Source organism: Meles meles, chromosome 15, assembly GCF_922984935.1.
Source record: "Meles meles chromosome 15, mMelMel3.1 paternal haplotype, whole genome shotgun sequence".
In the NCBI taxonomy this organism is placed as follows: domain Eukaryota; kingdom Metazoa; phylum Chordata; class Mammalia; order Carnivora; family Mustelidae; genus Meles; species Meles meles.
In genome coordinates, this window is record NC_060080.1 from 59,729,538 (window position 1) to 59,747,755 (window position 18,218).

An 18,218-nucleotide genomic window follows, 5' to 3' on the forward strand; every position below is an offset into this window, starting at 1 on the left:
CAGTTTGGAAGTTTCCACAGCCTCCTCCTTGGACTTCAGATGCCAGTCTAAAGAAACAACCTGGACTTCTGACTGGCTGTCTGTAAGTCAGAGATTCTTCTAACCCCTCTTTCGGTTTGATTTATTTGCCAGAGTGGCTCAGAGAACTCAGGGAAACATTTTATTTATTAGATCACCAGTTTATTATAGGAGGACATAACCCAGAAACTGCTAGATAGAAGAGATGTATAGCGCAAAGTATGGGGAAAGGACTCAGAGCCTGCAGGCCCTCTCCAAGCTTCCACTCTCCTGGTAGCTCCATAAATTCACCAACCTCAAAACTCTCCTTTTGACTTCATTACATAGGCATGATTAATTAAATCATTGGCCATTGGTGATTGAGTTATCCTCCAGCCCCTCTTCCCTCTGGGAGGTCTGGGGATGGGGCAAAAGTTCTAACCCTCTGAACACGTGGTTGACAGCCCCTGACAACCAACCCCCACCCTTAGGTACTTCACAAAAGCCACCTCATTAACTTAACAAAAGACACCTTTTCACTCTCAGCACTTAGGAAATTCCAAGAGTTTGGGACCTGTGAGCCAGGAACTGTGGAAGAAGACTAAATATATATGAGAAATATATTTTGGTTATCTGAATAATCATACATATAGATTTCTTATAAATCGCAATATCATACTTACCCTTTCTTGTGGTGAAACTACAGAACCTGTTGGGTTGACATAAACTCTTGGGAAATCAGGAAGCCTGTGACCCTTCTCCCTGGACCTTGAGCCTAATTTGTAATATACTAAGACTGCCATCTGGCTAGGCTCTTCCTTTTGGGATTTCTTTGGAGTACAGGCCCTATTCAGAGTCAGTTGGCCTCTCAGTTTTCTGCCCAGAGGCTTCCTTTACAAAACGTTAAGCCTTCTGGAAGTATGGTATATCAACCAGCATTATATTATGCATGTGTATTTAATTCATAGTTTTAAAAGTTTACAGCATACCCACTACCTGCATAGGTTTTGGCTAGCTGCTACATAAGATACATAAAAGAAGTGTAAAATAGATGAGACAGGTTTTTATTAAGCTTACAGTAAAAAGGAGGATGTTTGTTCAAATATTAGAAGTAGGGGCTCCTGGGTGGCTCCGTTAAGCCTCTGCCTTCAGCCCAGGTCATGATCTCAGGGTTCTGCATCAGGCTCTCTGATCAGCAGGGAGGCTGCTCCCCCCGCCCCCGCCCCGGCACCTGCCGCTCTGCCTACTTGGGATCTCTGTCTGTCGAATAAATAAATAAAATCTTAAAAAAATATATTAGAAGTAAATGAAAGGTTGAATGTCCCAAGCAAGTCATTGGCTAAGTTACAGTGGGGAAGAGTGAACAGAGGAGGTGCAATCAAAGAGAGAAAGGTTGCCTGCCACCCAGCTGGAAGGAATCCAGAAACTAGAATAGCATTTGTTCTAATTCTTCAAGGGTGAATATGGTTGGTAGGAAGAACTGAGTCTCTATGTGGATTTCAGGCAAAGGACATGAGTTAAGTTGTTAAAAGATAAACTGAGGCATATTTAAAATTTTAAGAGTTTATTTGAGCAAAAATTTATTCTAGTTGGGCAGCGACAAGCTAGAAGTGGTTAGGAACTCTGCAGAGAGGAACCAGGGCATAAGCTTATGTAGAGAAAGTGCAGAAGTGAAGAAAGGAAATTATTTGATTGGCTAAAGCTTAAAGCCTAGTTGGCTCTTTGTGGTTGGTGTCCTTAGCATTTTGATTTTATGAATGACCTATTGTTTTATTTCTTTATTCTTCTGCCCCAGGTGTTCCTTATAGCCTTTTCTACCTACAATAAATATGATTTAAAAATTTTATTTCATGAATAGTGACAAATCATATTACTTATCAGGTCTTAATTTTTGTTTTGTTTTTAAAACCAGTGCATTATTATATAACATTTCTTTCTCTTGATCATTTGTCTACTTAACAACCTTCAGATCATTTCTGATAGTAAAATATTTCTTTAAGACTGTTAACAGGGTTCTAGTTCTTTTCCTTTGCCTACCCTGCACTACTAATTAGAAGTGTTCTGGTAAGTAATTTATCAAAAGTTTCAGAATTGGGAAGGGTAGTGGATAGGAGTGAGATTAGCTAAATTGTTTAAAGTCCTTTATTCATTTTTTAAAAAATTAAACTTATGATGTTTTTAGGTATTCTGCTAACCATATTATCTTAGTAAAAGGCCACCTTGTTAATTTTTATATATTGAACATATTTGTCTTTAAGTTATTTATGGACTTTCAGAAACAATGTGTTAATGTTAAAATCTTATAATTTCTGTAGCTGTATTCTATATGTGCCATATATTTATATATGTTATGTGTGAGAATTAGATATACAAAAATATATAGCAGACACATACTTATATGTTGCTGATGTTTAGGGTGATAATTGATGCTCTTCAGTATGATGATGGATTAATATGCAGTCCTGTGTGTGACAACCGAAGAAGAACCAAGGTCTGTGTGAACATAAATGATACATTTTTTGCAGGTCCTGAGTTGTGTCCGCACAGAATGGGATCTACTGGATGTTCGCTTTGGCACCAAACAGCCTTATCAGATGTTGACAGTGGAGAACTCCATCAGTGTAGACAAAGAGCCCATGGCTGATAGCTGCATCTATGAATGCGTTCGGAACAAAATCCAATGTATATCAGTAACTAGAATACCACTAAGATCAAAGGCCATTAGCTGCTGCAGGAATATTACTGAAGACAAACTAATTCTGGGCTGTGAAGATTCTTCAGTAATTCTGTATGAAACTCACCGTAGAGTAACTTTCTTAGCCCAGGCTGAACTTTTGCCTTCATTAATAAGTTGCCACCCAGGTGGTGCCATTCTACTAGTTGGCAGCAACCAAGGGGAACTGCAGATTTTTGATATGGCTTTATCCCCTATTAATATCCAGCTCCTGGCTGAAGACCGCTCACCCAGGGAGACTCTGCAGTTCAATAAATTCTTTGACATTTCCAGCAGTCTTGTTCAAATGCAGTGGATAGCTCCTCAGGTGGTTTCTCAGAAGCCAGAACGTGGGGACATCTATGATCTCCTCTTTCTCAGGTTTGACAGAGGACCTTTGGGTGCACTTTTGTTTAAACTTGGTAAGTCAAGAAAGTTGGTGAGTAAGTAAATTAAAATGTTCATGATGGTGATGTTATGATTAAGAGAATAAAACCATTCTAGAAATGGAGGTTTTCTGTGTTATCCCATAAATAAGCTTGCCTTTCAAACATTTCGTATAGTTCCTTTTTTTCTTTTTTCAAGTAATCTCTATGCCCAACTTAGGGCTCGAACTCACAACCCTGAGATCAGCTCATGTGCTCTACCAACTGAGCCAGCCTGGTGACCTCATATAGTTTCTTTAAGAAAGCTTTGTGGATGATTTTCTAAACGTTAGGAACATTAAGGAACATTAGTGAACAATTTGGAAACTGCATTAATTGTCCATTGTGATGCACAAAAGTCTTAAACTTCCACATTTAATATCCAAAATCAATACATACATGAACATTTTAAAAGTACTTACTATGCCTGTTAAAAAGTTCTGTTTTGGGGCACCTCGGTGGCTCATTTGGTTAAACGGCTGCCTTTGGTTTGGGTCATGATCCCGGGTCCTGGGAAGGAGCCCCACATCAGACTCCCTGCTCAGCAGGAAGCCTGCTTCTCTCTCTCTGTTACTTGTACTCTCTTGTGTCAAATAAATAAATAAATAAATAAATAATATTTTTTAAAAAGTTCTGTGTTGTAGGAATAAGATGTTTTTTTTTTCTATTTTCTATTATTTTAGATAATAGGTATCCATTGCTTCCCAGACTGGAATGTGTCAGACAGATGTTTTAAACACAGAGAAATTGGGGCACCTGGGTGACTGAGCTGGTTAAGCAGCTGCCTTTGCCTCAGGTCATGATCCTGGAGTCCTGGGATCGATTTCTGCATTGGGCTCCCACCTCCACGGGGAGTCTGCTTCTCTCTCTGACCTTCCCCCCTCTCATGGTCTCTCTCTCTCTCACTCTCTCTCTCTAATAAATAAAATCTTAAAAAAATAAAAAGTGAATGTTTGGAGAATTTGGTTAAAGAGTGTATAACTTTTGTTTCCTTTAGATAAAAATATTGACAAAGATTTTTCAGTATTATGAAAATCATGTATTAATGTTGCCCATTTCAACCAGGAAACTTTTAAAAAATATATTAAATATTTTTAAGTAATTTCTACACCCAACGTGGGGCTTGAACTTACAATCTGAAGATGAAGGGTAGTATGTTCTACTGACTGAGCCAGCAGGCACCCTCAACCAGGAAACTTTGAAATAAAATTGTATTAGTATGATTTATTTGTCTTTTGCAGTTTTGCCTTACCGGCTATGCCCTATAATATTCTTTAGGTAGTTTTGTATAACTTAACATTCTTGAGAGAACCTCGCTTAGGTTTAAAAACTAGATTTTAATTAATGCATATTATTGCAACTTGAAAACATAGAAAAGTAAATATATTTCTAAGCTCATTACATGATTTCTGTCATACAAGTTAAGGTTGTAAAGACATTGTAGGATTTGTTAAATAGCTGTGAGTTTACTTTTTTTTTTGTAACGTATCTAAACCTCTGAAATTGAACCGATGAAATAAATCTAGTTGAAAATGACTTATTTAACCTGAAAGATATAATGAATATAATGTAAGGGCTGTATTCTCTCCACATAATAAAAATGCACTTAAATCTATTTATAATGTTCATGTTGTCCAAGAAAAAAATGTTTGGAATCTCGTTTATTGTAAAATGATCCAGTTCTACTTTGCCCAGCTACATGTTTAACAGTTTTATGTCTCCATACACAACACTCATTAAAGTGGATGTTAGATGTTTTGCATGTCTGTTAAAACACACACACACACACACACACACACACACACACTCTCACTCTCTCTCTCTCTCTCTCTCTCTCTCTGTCTCTCTAAATTACCCAGTTACCTGTCAAACAAAAGGCTGTCTGCCCACATATACCTAGCTTTTCTTCAGCCCTCCCTTGTGGGCCTACTCACAACAGCTTTGCAAAAAGCACAGCTTTCTCTTCCTATCTCTAGCACATTTGCCTTCTTACTAAAGTAAACAGGCTCTCAGTGTAGGGATTTAGAGGGCTTCCTGCTAATTGCCAGCTTGTAAACTTAATTGGACTGTCTCCCTGGGCACTGTTCCTAAATCAATTAGGCAATGAGTTGGCTGTCACCTCTTTTTCCCAAGAAGGTCTCTTGGAAGAGAATTATCCAATAGAAGTCAAGCATTCAAATGAAAAGGTGATAACTTCTGCAACTGACATTTATCATTTAATTTTATTTTCAATATGACTCTTAAGTTTTATGGGATAGGGGAAATTTTACAGGCTTACAGACTCCTTAAAAGATCTAAATATGGAGTTTCCCAGAATTTTAAAAAAATATAAGATTAATATTTATTACAAATTAGTTTTTCTAGGAAGAGTTGATTCCTTGAAACAGTAGATTCCAACTAACAGATCTTTTTTTTTTTTTTTTTTAAGAAAACCCTGTTTAAAGAACAGATTTTTCTTAGGTTCTGCTACTAAATACATCCAAAAATTTTAATATACTTCTTGAATTAACACAGTGCTGATTCTGGGCATCCATGTGGAATTTTCATGTATAATTCAAGTTACTGCATATATAAACAGGTAGTTGCATGTGCAGTTTCTCCACTAGGGAGCATTTACGAGATTTTTTCATAAGCTTGTTATGCAAGCCTTTGGAAAATTTGACATGCAAGGTGTAGCTTACAATTTAAGAAGCTGACATAGATCATAGTTTAAAATAGAATGCTGTCATATGTAAACGTGGTAGTGGCTGGTGCCAATATGCTAAGATTTTTGGAGTTTGACTTTTAGAATAGGTCAGTGTAATGTTGAAGGAAAACTTTGTTCCAAGGCTAGGACTTCCATTCTAAATCCTTATAATCATCACACAAATGTTGCGGGTGTATAAAAGGTCACCACTACTGTTAGAAGAATTTGAAGAGCATGTCTTCCTCAGGAGAGAGCTAGAAGTATCATCCTCCTCCATGGAAGCCAAAGGTACTGTTTTATGTAAAGCAAAATGTAATCAGATTTCTTTGCTTGGCAGTCATTGTCCCATATTTCCACATATGTAGACTGAAATTAATTTTCAAAAGAGGAGTCCCTAATTATATTACAAAGATATTAAGCTTTTGCATTCTCATCAGTACCTTTTTCAACTTTCACTGCTCTCTTTAAACTCATATGATCAGCTCCCTGCCCTCTCAACAGAGTCTTACCTTTTAATTGGCACTTCACTAAGTTTATCTGTTCCTCACCAACTACCCACTCCCCTAATCAACAATTTATCTTGAACATAAATCTTATTATCATGGATATAAATCTTTCCTTCTCAATTCAGTGGAAGAGGAGCCCTTCCTCTTACCTAAGACTAGTTCCACTGCTAGTTCCAGTCTGGATCCCACTACATTCCTATGGATCCCTTTATGTTGTCATCCTCCCCACTTCCCCTGTGAATCTTGTTACACCAGTAGATAGAGGCCCAGCCCACACCATAAAACAAACATCTCTTCCTTAAAATTGTTTCTCTTGTTACTAATCAAATGTTCTTTCTTCTTTTCATAGTCAGACTCACTGAAATAATAGTGAACGCTGACTTTCTCTGCTTCTTCACTTTCCATTCATTCCTCACAGTACCAAATTTTGGCTTGAATCTTTAGTGTCCTGGAACTGCTCTTGGAAAGGTCACCAGAGACTTCCTACTTGACACATACATATATGTGTGTGTGTGTGTGTATATATACACACACATATATATATATATATATATATATATATATATTTAGTGTTACTTTATGACTTTTCAGCATTTGATGCTTGCTGACCACTTTTACTTCACAGAATTCTCATCATACTGCCCTCTGTGATCTGAGATACACCTTTTCATCACTTTTTCATACACTTCTTCTGGATACTCATGAATATGTTGAGGCTCCCTAAGGTTCCATTTTTAGCTCTCCTCCCATTTTATACAGAGTGAGAGTTTCTAATTTTCTTTACCCCAAACCTATTTCTTTTATATTCTCCATTTTGGTGGATGGTACAGTTACTCAGATGGAATCCCAAGTCAGAAATCATCCAGAATCCTTCCTCACCCCTAATGCCATATTCAGTCAGTGGCCAAGTCCCATCAGTTCTACCTTCTAAATACTCTCAGAAACATCTCTTTTCAGCCTTACCGTAATGGCCTTAATCTCGACCTTCCCTGTTTCCAAGCAGTGATCAAGTTAGTAGCTTTTTGTCTATAATGTTCTGCCTTCCAATCCTCTCATCCTGCTCCACAGTTAATCCTCTGAACTGCCACCAGAGTGATCTAACTGCACATTTGGTCATGGCCTGAAATCCTTCAGTGGTTGATAAACCCTTGTTTGCTTCTCAGGCTTCATTTCCGCAGCTGTTTTTGCAGAAGTGTAGCTCCCCATCCACGGCATGTGCTCTCACACCTTCTCTTTCCCATGGTGGTTTCAGTAGTATTTCATCCACCTGGAGTGCCCCTCTAGTACTCTAACTAGAGCCTGCAAAGTTGGGAAAAGGTTAAATCTTCTAGTGATTATATCAAGCAAGAAATAATTAAAGCCCTTCTCATAGGCTTTTGAAAATCAAAGGCAAAATGTATGTGTGCATGTGTGTGTGTGTGTTACTCTGTCTAAAAAACAAGTAGTATGATTTTTCTCAATATTTTTGTGAAAAGTATGTTTCCTTCAAAAAAGTTATTTTTAATGAGCTATTACGATATACCCAAGTGGTAATTGGGGGTAATTTATTGCTGGAAAGAATGTCAGATAATTTATTAGATGCCTACTCATCTTAAAATTGGATCTCATATTATTTGAAATGGACTGTTATTCCAGATAGCATTCTGCTTTCTTTAAACTAGAGTGATAATGGGTTTTTAAATCAAGTTTATTGGGATATAATTTACATAAAATAAAATGTACCCATGCCAGATGTACAGTTTAATGAGTTTTAACCAATGCATATATTCTCATGATTACCACTACAATCAAGATATAGAACATCTCCATCACCAGAAATTCTCCCAAACCCCTTTGCAGCCGTTCCCCATCTCCCTCAAATGTAAAGAGCACTGACCTGCTTTCTGTCATTACTGATTAGATTTGCTTTTTCTAAATTTCATAGAAAACAACTCATAAAGTAGATTTTTAAGGTCTTACTACTTTCACTCAGCATTTATCTGTGAGAATCTTCCATATTAATGTGTATATCTGTAAATTTTCTGAGTAATATTATTACTGAGTAATATTCCATTATATAGATAAACCACAATTTGTATATTGTTCCACATGTTAATGGACATTTGGGTTGTTTCCAGATTTAAGCTAATATCAATAAAAATGCCAGTACTTTTGTGTACACTTCTTTATATCAACATATGTTTTAATTTCTCCCGGGAAAAACAGGAGTAGAATGACTGGGCCATAGGTTAAGTGTATGTTTAACTGAGGAAGAAACTATTTTGGAGTTCTAGTTGCTCTATATCCTAACACTTAGCATTAATGGTCTTTTTAATTTGGGGTATTCTAATGGGTTTTTAATGGTGTTAATTTGCTTTTCCCTGATGACTATTGAAGTTGAGCATAATTTTATATGGTTATTTGCCATGTATCTTCTCTGATGAAGTATGACTTCAAATCTTTTGCCCAAATTTAGTTGGATTGTTTATTACTGAGTTCTAGTTTTTATATACTGAATACAAGTTCTTTGTAGGTTACTAGTATTATGAATATTTTCTTCCAGCTTGTTATTAACTTTTCATTTACTTAATAGTGTGTTTCAGGTAGCAGAAGTTTTTAACTTTAATGAAATTCTGTTCTTAAATTTCTTTATGACTTGTGTTTTTCATGTACTCTATGAAGTATTTGTCTAACCCTGTTTTCTTCTAGAGGTTTTAGGGTTTTAGCTCTTACAGTTAAGTTTATGGTCTGTTTCAAGCTAATTTATTGCATATGGCATGAGGCATGGATTGAAATTAATTTTTAAATGTGAATATTCATTTGTCCCAGACCCAATTGTTGGAAAGACTGACCTTTCTCTGTTGAATTGCCTTGACCATACGTGTATGTTTCTATCAGACTATATTTTCTCCAACTGTTCTACCTATACTTCAGTGAGTACCACACTGTCTTAATTACTGTAGTTTTACAGTAAGTCTTGAAACCAAATACTGTTCTCCAACTTTGTTCTTTTTCAGAATTGTTTGGCTACTCTAGATTCTTTGAATTTCTATGTGTATTTTAAAATGAACTTGTCAGTCTCATAAAAACACTTAAGATTTTGATTGGGATTATGTTGAATCTATAGTTCAATTTGGGTTGGAATGACAATTTAACGGTATTGAGTCTCTCAATCTCTGAACACAGTATCTCTCTGTACTTACGCAGATCTTTTAAAATTTCTCTCAGCAGTGTTTTTCAAAGTGTAAATATCTTATATATATATTGTTTATGGTTTTGGGTGCTACTGTATTCTTATACTATACACTGTATAATGTTTTAATACTGTATAGTATTAGTACTGTATATTATTTAATACTTTATGGTATTAATACTGTATAGTATTTTTGATTACAATATTGCATAGTATTTTAATTACATAGTATTTTTAATTATAATTTTAATTGTTCAATGAGATTATATAGAAATAAAATTTTAAAATATTGACCATGTATCCTGCAACCCTGTTAAACTCATTTCTTCATTGTAAATTCTTTAGGACTTTCTAAGATGACTATAACAATAGCAATTAAAAACAGTTTTATATCTTCTTATTTAATCTGTATGTCCTTTATTTTGGTTTCTTCCCTTATTATATTAGCTAGAACCTCTAGTACAATATTAAATAGAAGTGGCAAGAGAGGACATCCTTGCTTTGTTTCTGATCTTAGGCAGAAAGCATTTAGTTTTTTCACTGTAAGTATTATGTTATTAGGTTGAGGAAGTCCCCTTACCTTCCTAGTTGGCTGAGATGCATTATCTTGAGTGGATATTGAATTTTTTCAGGTGCTCTTTTTTGCATCAGTTGAAATGATCATGTTTTTTCTGGTCATACGGTAAATTATATTGATTAGTTTCCAGATGTTTCAGTGGCCTTGCAGTTGTGGGATAAATCTCTCTTGTTCATGATACATGATCTTTTTAATATATTGCTGGACTTGCTAGTATTTTGTTAAGGATTTTTGTATCTATTTGTGGGAGATATTGGTCTATAGTTTTTCTTTTCCTGTGATATCGCTTTCATTTTTGATATCAGTGTAATGCTAACATCATGAAATGAGTTGTCAGGTGCTCCCTCTTCTTATATTTTGAGTTGTGTAGAGTTGAATAGAGTTGATATTATTTCTTCTTCTGATGTTTGAGAGAATTCCAATAAAGGCATCTGGGCATGCAGGTTTCGTGTGTATGCGTGAGCACATGCATGTATGTGTTTGTGCATAAAGGTTCTTTAACTATGAATTCAAATTTAAATTAAACAGAGTCAAGTTATTTATTCCTTCTTGAAAGAGCTTTGAGAGTTTGGATCTTTCAAGGAATCCATTTCATTTAAATTGTATTTGTTTGTTTAAAGTTACTCATATTAATCACTATTAGTTTTTAATGTCTGTAGTTCTATAGTCTTCTTGATTGTGGTAAGTTGTGTCTGCTCTCTTTTTTTATCAATTTAGACAGATGTTGGTCAATTTTCCTGATCATTTCAAAGAACTATCTGTTGATTTCATTGGTATTTTTTATTTTCTATTTCTTATTTTCATCATTTGCATCCTTGCATTTACAATAGGGGTAATTTGCTCTTCTTTCCAGAGGTTCTTAACATGAAAGCTTGGATTATTGATTTTAGATCTTTTTTCTTTTCTAATTAAAAAATATTTAAAGCTAGAAGTTTCCTTCAATACTGCTGTAGCTGCATCTCACAAATTTCAGTATTATATTTTTATTTTTACTCATTTCAAAATATTTTAAAATTTACTTTGTGATTTCTTCTCTATTTTTATTAATATTATTATTATTTTTTAGTAATCTCTACCCCTAACATGGGGCTGGAACCCTGAGATCAAGAGTTGTATGCTCTACTGACTAAGCCAGCCAGGTGCCCCTGTGATTTCTTCAAATCATTGTTTGTTTACTTACTTATTAAACATTTTATTTATCCAAAAGAGAGGCAGAAAGCACAAGTAGGGGAAGAGGCAGAAGGGGAGAGAAAGGGACAGTCAGACTTCTGCTGAGCAGGGAGCCCAATGTAGGGCTTCATCACAGGACCCTGAGATCGTGACCTGAGACCTGAGCTAAAGTCAGACTCTTAACCACCCAGGCACCCCTAAATCGTAGTTTGTTTGTTTTTTTTTAAAGAATGTTGATTAATTTCTAAATGTTTGGAGATCTTCCAGACATCTTTCTATATTGATATCTAATTTAATTTCTGTTGTGGTCAGAGAACCTACTCTGTATGATTTCAAAGCAGCTAAATTTATTGAGGCTTGTTTTATCACCCTGAATATACCTTATCTTGGTTGATAGTCTATGTACACGTAAAAAGAATGTGTAGTTTGCTGTTGTTGGGTGAAATATTTTATAAATATAAGGTCAAATTCATTGATAGTGTTTTTCCAGTATTTTCTATTTTTGCTGATTTTGTTTACCTGTTCTCTCAATTAGGGAGAAATGCTGAAATCTCCAATTATAATTGTGGTTTTGATTCTTTCTTCTTTTAGTTCTATCACTCTTTGCTTTATTATTTCAAACTTTGTTATCAGGTACATTTAAAGATTGTTTTGATTCTTCATGAATTTTCAACTCTTTATTATGTATTTTGGTATAGATACATTTGATATTTGATATAGAATTTTAGTATAATTCATTTTTATTTCAGCATTTAAAAAAATCCTACTGTTGTCTTTTGGCTTACATGATTTCAGAAGCAAAGTTTTCAGTTTTTCATAATTTTTTATGTGTGTCCTTTTCTTTAGCTACTTTTTAAGATTTTCTCTTTATCACCTTATGAGCAATTTGATTATTTAGTCTTTTTACTTGACAGGTCAGTTCCTTCTTTTGCTAGAAGTATTGCTTAGGGTATAGATGGAGTCAACAGATTTCAGATAATTTTGGTTCCCTATAAAGTTCCTACACATTGATATCTACTGCCAAGGAACCACCTTGATTTATGAGAGCTTCCAGTGCTTGATTGCAGGCTCATGAAGGCTTTTGGATAGTACCATTCACTGATTCTACCAACACAAAAAGAATAATGAGGTTTTATTGCTTAGTATAGTCAGGGCAATTACCCAGATTCCCTATCAAGTTGAGTCCTGTCAGATATAGCACAAATTCTCATTTTGATGTGACTTGAAGTTAATATGAAGAATTTCGGCATCTTTCTTATGAACTAATACACTTTTTAAAATCCTAAATCCTATAACTATTCCAGTTAAATGATGATGATGATAGTAATAAAAAGAATTGCAGTAATATTTTATATGCTTTACAACTTACAAATAACTTCACATGCATTTTCTCATTTAGCTTTATGATTATTTGTACTGAGATGAGAAGTTTTTATAGACTCAGTCTAATCAGTGAACATTGGCTGAAGAAAAGGATTTTATAGCCAGCCATTTTTGAAAGATTTTTTAAAAAAATGCTCAAAAGCCCTAATACTGTCATTTGGTTGCACAAAAATCATTAGTTTATTAGTTTCAAATGAGAGCAAGCCTATATAAAAATGATAAAATGAAATCGAATTATCAAATTAGAACAGAATGACTCACTTTTTTTTTTGTAGTGTTGGTCCTCTAAGATTGGAATTAGATTTTCTTTCACTTTGGAAGGACAGACAAATGTGTTTATATTATACCAAGAATATTTCTAAGTAAATATTAGTTGTGAAGGACATCACCAGCAGGCTTAATACTGAGCATTTCTTACTTCAATAGAGTAGTCTTTAAATGCCAATTTAAGATAAATTAGTATGAGGTAGCTATGAAAAAACTATTAATTGAGAGTACCCATTAATAAAAACAGGCTTAAAAGTATTTATATAGTCATATTTGTCAGGATATTTGTACTTACCCACACCCACACCAAAGTATGTGGGGCTGACAACTAGAAACAACCTAGAATTGATGAATCTGGTTGGTAAGAATTGTGCTCACATCAAAAAACCCGTCTTTAAATGTATACAATGGAGGTCTAAATAACTGATGGGAAGAATGGAGTTAACTATTGTGGTCTACCTAAACATCCTTCTCATGTTTTTTCATTTTTAGTATAAATTTCATTATGTTGAGTACAAATTAATTAATGCTGAATGATAGGCATAAGATAGATGGAGTTGTTAGCTGGTATTCAAAATGAAGATTTAACTGAAGAATCACTCTTGGCCTTGCCAATCTCACATATCTAGCACTTATGCAAGAAATGATCACTGTTTTTTTCCTTTATGGAAATGTTAACTCTGTTTTTGTTAGTCTACTTTTTATTTTTAGAAGAATCACTTGGTTTTACTTTTTTTGTGACAGGTATCTTCACACGAGGACAGCTGGGCCTGACAGACATCATATTCCAGTACATTCAATGTGATGAGATCTGTGAGGCAATAAACATCCTGAGCAGTATGGACTGGGACACACTGGGCCGCCAGTGCTTTATCAGCTTGAGTGCCATTGTAAACCATCTTCTTAGACAAAAGCTCACTCCAGAGAGAGAAGGTCAGACATGAAATGTATTTCAGAAGTTGGTTGTGTATATATATGAAGTACGTTCTATTGAGTCAGTTACCTTTTGAGGACTTTTTGAGTTATGTTATTGGAAACCAAAAGACAAAAATGTTAATGCCCTATTAAAACTGACAAGATCAGATAACCAAATAATTATATGGTACTTTACTGTATAGTATTTGTCAACATAAATAATAACATGTTTGTATACCTATGTTGGAACTCACAATGCAGTCATTGTACTTTTCAATCTAAGTTCATGTGTGCAATATGCTTAAATTTCAAGCTTTAATCAAGAATTTCAGGTACTTACTAATGGTATCCAGGAAAAAAAAATTTCATGTACTCTTGGGGTGTCTGGGTGGCTCAGTTGGTTTACCATCTGACTTGATTTCAGCTCAGGTCATGATCCCTGAGTGGTGAGATGGAACCCAGCATTGGGCTCTGCACTGAGCAGAGACTCCTTGTCCCTCTTTCTCCCCCACTACTCCTCCCCCTGCACCTGCACATGCACTTACTCTCTCAAATAAATAAATAAATCTTGGAAAAAAGAATTACATGTATTCTCTAGGGTCTGGTAGACAAAGGGCCCCAAACAAAAGTCCTTATTCTTTTTCACTTTAGACAAATATTTTTCTCTCCCACCCAAGTCTTTTGTCCAGAGCATAGTCCTTACCACTGATTGTGTTTGAGTGTGAGAGAGAGAGAGATTGAGAATTGTAGCTCCAGCAGCTGCTCCTTGTTTTCATTCTAACTGGTAGTTCTGATACCCCTCTGCCTGCTAGGATTTCTCTACTTTCGAAACCTTAGTAAGTAATTCTGCCCATAGGATCTTGGATAAGACACTGTTCTCTCTCTCTCTCTCTCTCTTTTTTTAAGTAAGCTGTAGGCCCAACATGGGACTTAAACTCATGACCCTGTAATCAGAGTTGCATGCTCTACCAACTGGAGGCAGCCAGGCACCCTCAGATAGGACACTGTTTAAAAAAAGGGGGGGGGGGGCGCCTGGGTGGCTCAGTGGTTTAAGCCGCTGCCTTCGGCTCAGGTCATGACCTCAGGGTCCTGGGATCGAGTCCCGCATCGGGCTCTCTGCTCAGCAGGGAGCCTGCTTCCCTCTCACTCTCTCTGCCTGCCTCTTTGCCTACTTGTGATCTCTCTCTGTCAAATAAAATTTAAAAAAAAAAAAAAATCTTTAAAAAAAAAAAGGGGGGGGATAATGTGCCACATACAATAATGAAATTCATTTTCATATTTGCCAATTATCCACTGTATGTTATTTTTATTATAAGTCATTTACTTAATATAAAATGTAGCTAAATGTTCTTGCACTTGGATCTTTATTTCAAATCTTTGCAGGAAACATTGACACTAATGATGAGAATTCCTAGCCAATGAGAAACTGTCCCTAGGTAATTTATAAGATAGAGAAAACAGGAAATATGTCAAAAGGTCTTTGCTGAAGAGCTTTTTCCCTACTATTTTCTTTGAATGTTTGTTGATTTTCTTACTCCATTTTATTACATGGTGTTTAGATAAAATTCTATACAGAACTTTCATTGTAGTAATTTTTTTTAAAGATTTTATTTATTTATTTGACAGACAGAGATCACAAGTAGGCAGAGAGGCAGGCAGAGAGAGAGGGAGGAAGCAGGCTCCCCGCCGAGCAGAGAGCCCCATCCCAGGACCCTGAGATCATGACCTGAGCCGAGGGCAGAGACTTTAACACACTGAGCCACCCAGGTGCCCCTCATTGTAGTAATTTTAGAGGGTGTGTTCCTTCAGGAAGTTCACATCATGGGACTTGTCCCAACTCACAGGAGGCCCACAATAAATATTTAATGGTAATTGAATGTGCTTTTTGGAGGTAGTCCAGTCCCTCTGTGGAGGGTCCAGTATTTCTACAATGAGAAAATGCCTAGCACAGACGGTGCTTGGCCTACTGTAGGTACTCAATGAATAATAGTTAAAAAGTATAACTTCAAAATGCTAGATATTACTGTAATATGTCTAACTACAGAGTTATCTCAAGTACTTATATGTTATATTGGTACACTCTCAAGATTAGGTACATAGTAGGAAAAAAAAAGTCAGAGTCCATAAAGAAAGCCTGTTACAGTATACACAATCTATACAAGAGATCCTAAATTTATAGTTGGGAAATTATAGAGAAAATAAAATACTGATTGTCCCTGAGGACACTGAGAAATTGCTAGCACGGTGGTGAATTTGTGTTGTAAGAAAGATTACTAGGGTATTCACAAATGGGCATTATCAGATTCTTGCTTTAATAAAGGATATTTTCAAGGAACTGTTTTTGGGAAAGTAGGGAAATAGAAAGTTTGTATGATACTAGGCTATTAAAACACTTGCATGATGCTGGATTATTGGAATATGTATATTTCAAGTAGATATATGCATTATTCCCCCAAGTAAACTGTCAAATACATTTCTAAAACATTCAGAATTCTTCTGTATTGAGATTTATTCTATCTGAATCTAACAAATTTGACATGGTAATTTGTTTTCCTTTTATTAGTGGAACCCAGTGAGCTCTTTTATTTGTAGCTGTGCTGTGGTTATCTTTGAGATTTTCATTTCTGCCTTAAACATCAAGCTGGGCTATCTAATGAATCTATAACTGTGCTGGGAGTTATGAGTATTCCATGTAGGCTCGAACATTTCAGAAGTACATGCTGTCAAGAAAACAAGCAATGGCAAGAGGATCTGGCTTGTTTTCACAATAGCATTGCTGTATTCAATTTTAATCTAAATTGACTGCTGCTTTGAAAGAAAATACCCCTAAAGTTCATCTTACTTTACTGTCTAGATTTGAGATTAAAAGAAAGAAATTACTAACAGCTTAGCCAAGTCCATAGCAATTACTCTGATGAGGTATTTAATACTTTCAAACCCAAATATGCCTAAAACTAAAGAGTTTTGCTAAATAAGAAATTGTTTATTCAGTCCAGCATTAGTGGCATAAAAACCAATGGAGTCTTAGTGTGAAGTGTAGCATTCTCATGCAACTTTCACCATTACTGTAATTATATAACTTCTAGGTATTTCTGGGAGAAAACACACCAAAGGCATGGCTTGGTAAAATTATGAAAGAGGCAGAATGTGCCTTTTTCTCCCAATCTCTAGCCCTCTGGTTTATCAAAACTTGCTCTCCAATCCTTTTTTTTCTAGAAAGGTGTCAGTTGAGCTAATCCAAGAGCGGATTAGCATGTCATCCCTCCCAGGGGTGTTAGCTTTCACACTTGGACAAAAACAGCAATCTTGTTTTTTAGGATGAGATTTAGGGAAAAGTATGGGGACTTTCACTGTTTCTTTAAAATTGTCTTAGAAAGATACTATTAGTCCAATAGGGCTATTTTCATTTGTATTATTTTTAAAACACTTCTAATACTTATTTCAATTCCCAATGCAAAAAAGTTTGTTTTCTCCTTTCAGTTAAAGAGAGTAAATGTTGAACACACTGTGAATTGATTTTACTGGAAATACTAGTTCAAACTGTGTTACTTTGATGAGTCACTGTTTTAATTATCCATTTGTGGTGAGAGGTTGGTTCATTATGGATTTCTTCAGTTTTGACAGCTTTTTGTTGCTCAGAGTCATTGTCAGCTTTGCCTCAAGTGAAAGTTTATACACAGGTTTGTTTTTGTACCAGCTGTCATATTTTAATTTCATCTTTCCTGCAACAAGCTCGCATTTCATCCAAGTTTGCAAAACCTGACTGACTGCAAACATGAGTATTCTGTTGTAATTGAAGGAGTTTCACTTGTTTTAGTGCTGCTATGTTTGAATTCCACAGCACAGCTTGAGGCAAGCCTTGGAACCTTTTATGCTCCAACAAGACCACTCCTGGATACAACTATATTGGAATATAGAGACGAAATCAGCAAATATGCAAGAAGATTCTTTCATCACTTGCTCAGGTGAACAATATCTTGGAATTGATGAGTGTCAGACTAATTACCTATGTAATGAGCCATTTTCTTTAATTAGAATATTCCATAATTAGGCTGTTTTCTAATAGTCCATTTCTAAGAAAAAAAAAAAAACAAATCTCTTTTTGATATTCTGTAATTTCTTCTTGTTTTCCTTTTAAGGAATATATTTGAATATTGTTTAGGGCTTTTATATCATCAGTACATTTGAATATAACTTCCCCTTTAATATGAAAGCAAATAGTACTAATTATGTATAGTCAATTTTGGGGGGGTAAGTCAGTTTTAAAATATTAATTGTGCTCTTAGCACTAGAGAAATGTTTTAGTTTTAAATGAAAATAAAAATATAAATGTACTATAAAGCTCTGAGATAGTCATTGGTTTGCTTTACTTTCCGAATTACTACAGAAGGATTTGTCCATTGTCCT

At 35.3% G+C, this 18,218-nt stretch overlaps 1 protein-coding gene across 10 annotated transcripts in view; it reads left to right on the plus strand.

Annotated features, from left to right (window-relative positions):
• Window positions 1–18,218, plus strand: part of LOC123925775 (WD repeat containing planar cell polarity effector) — a 473,517-nt gene that overhangs the window by 188,082 nt on the left and 267,217 nt on the right. For all 10 annotated transcript variants that reach the window (XM_045979285.1, XM_045979289.1, XM_045979283.1 and 7 more), the window contains 3 exons: window positions 2,523–3,132; window positions 13,641–13,829; window positions 17,653–17,776. In XM_045979285.1, the coding sequence (XP_045835241.1) occupies window positions 2,523–3,132; window positions 13,641–13,829; window positions 17,653–17,776 (923 nt within the window). The remainder of the gene's footprint in view (window positions 1–2,522; window positions 3,133–13,640; window positions 13,830–17,652; window positions 17,777–18,218) is intronic.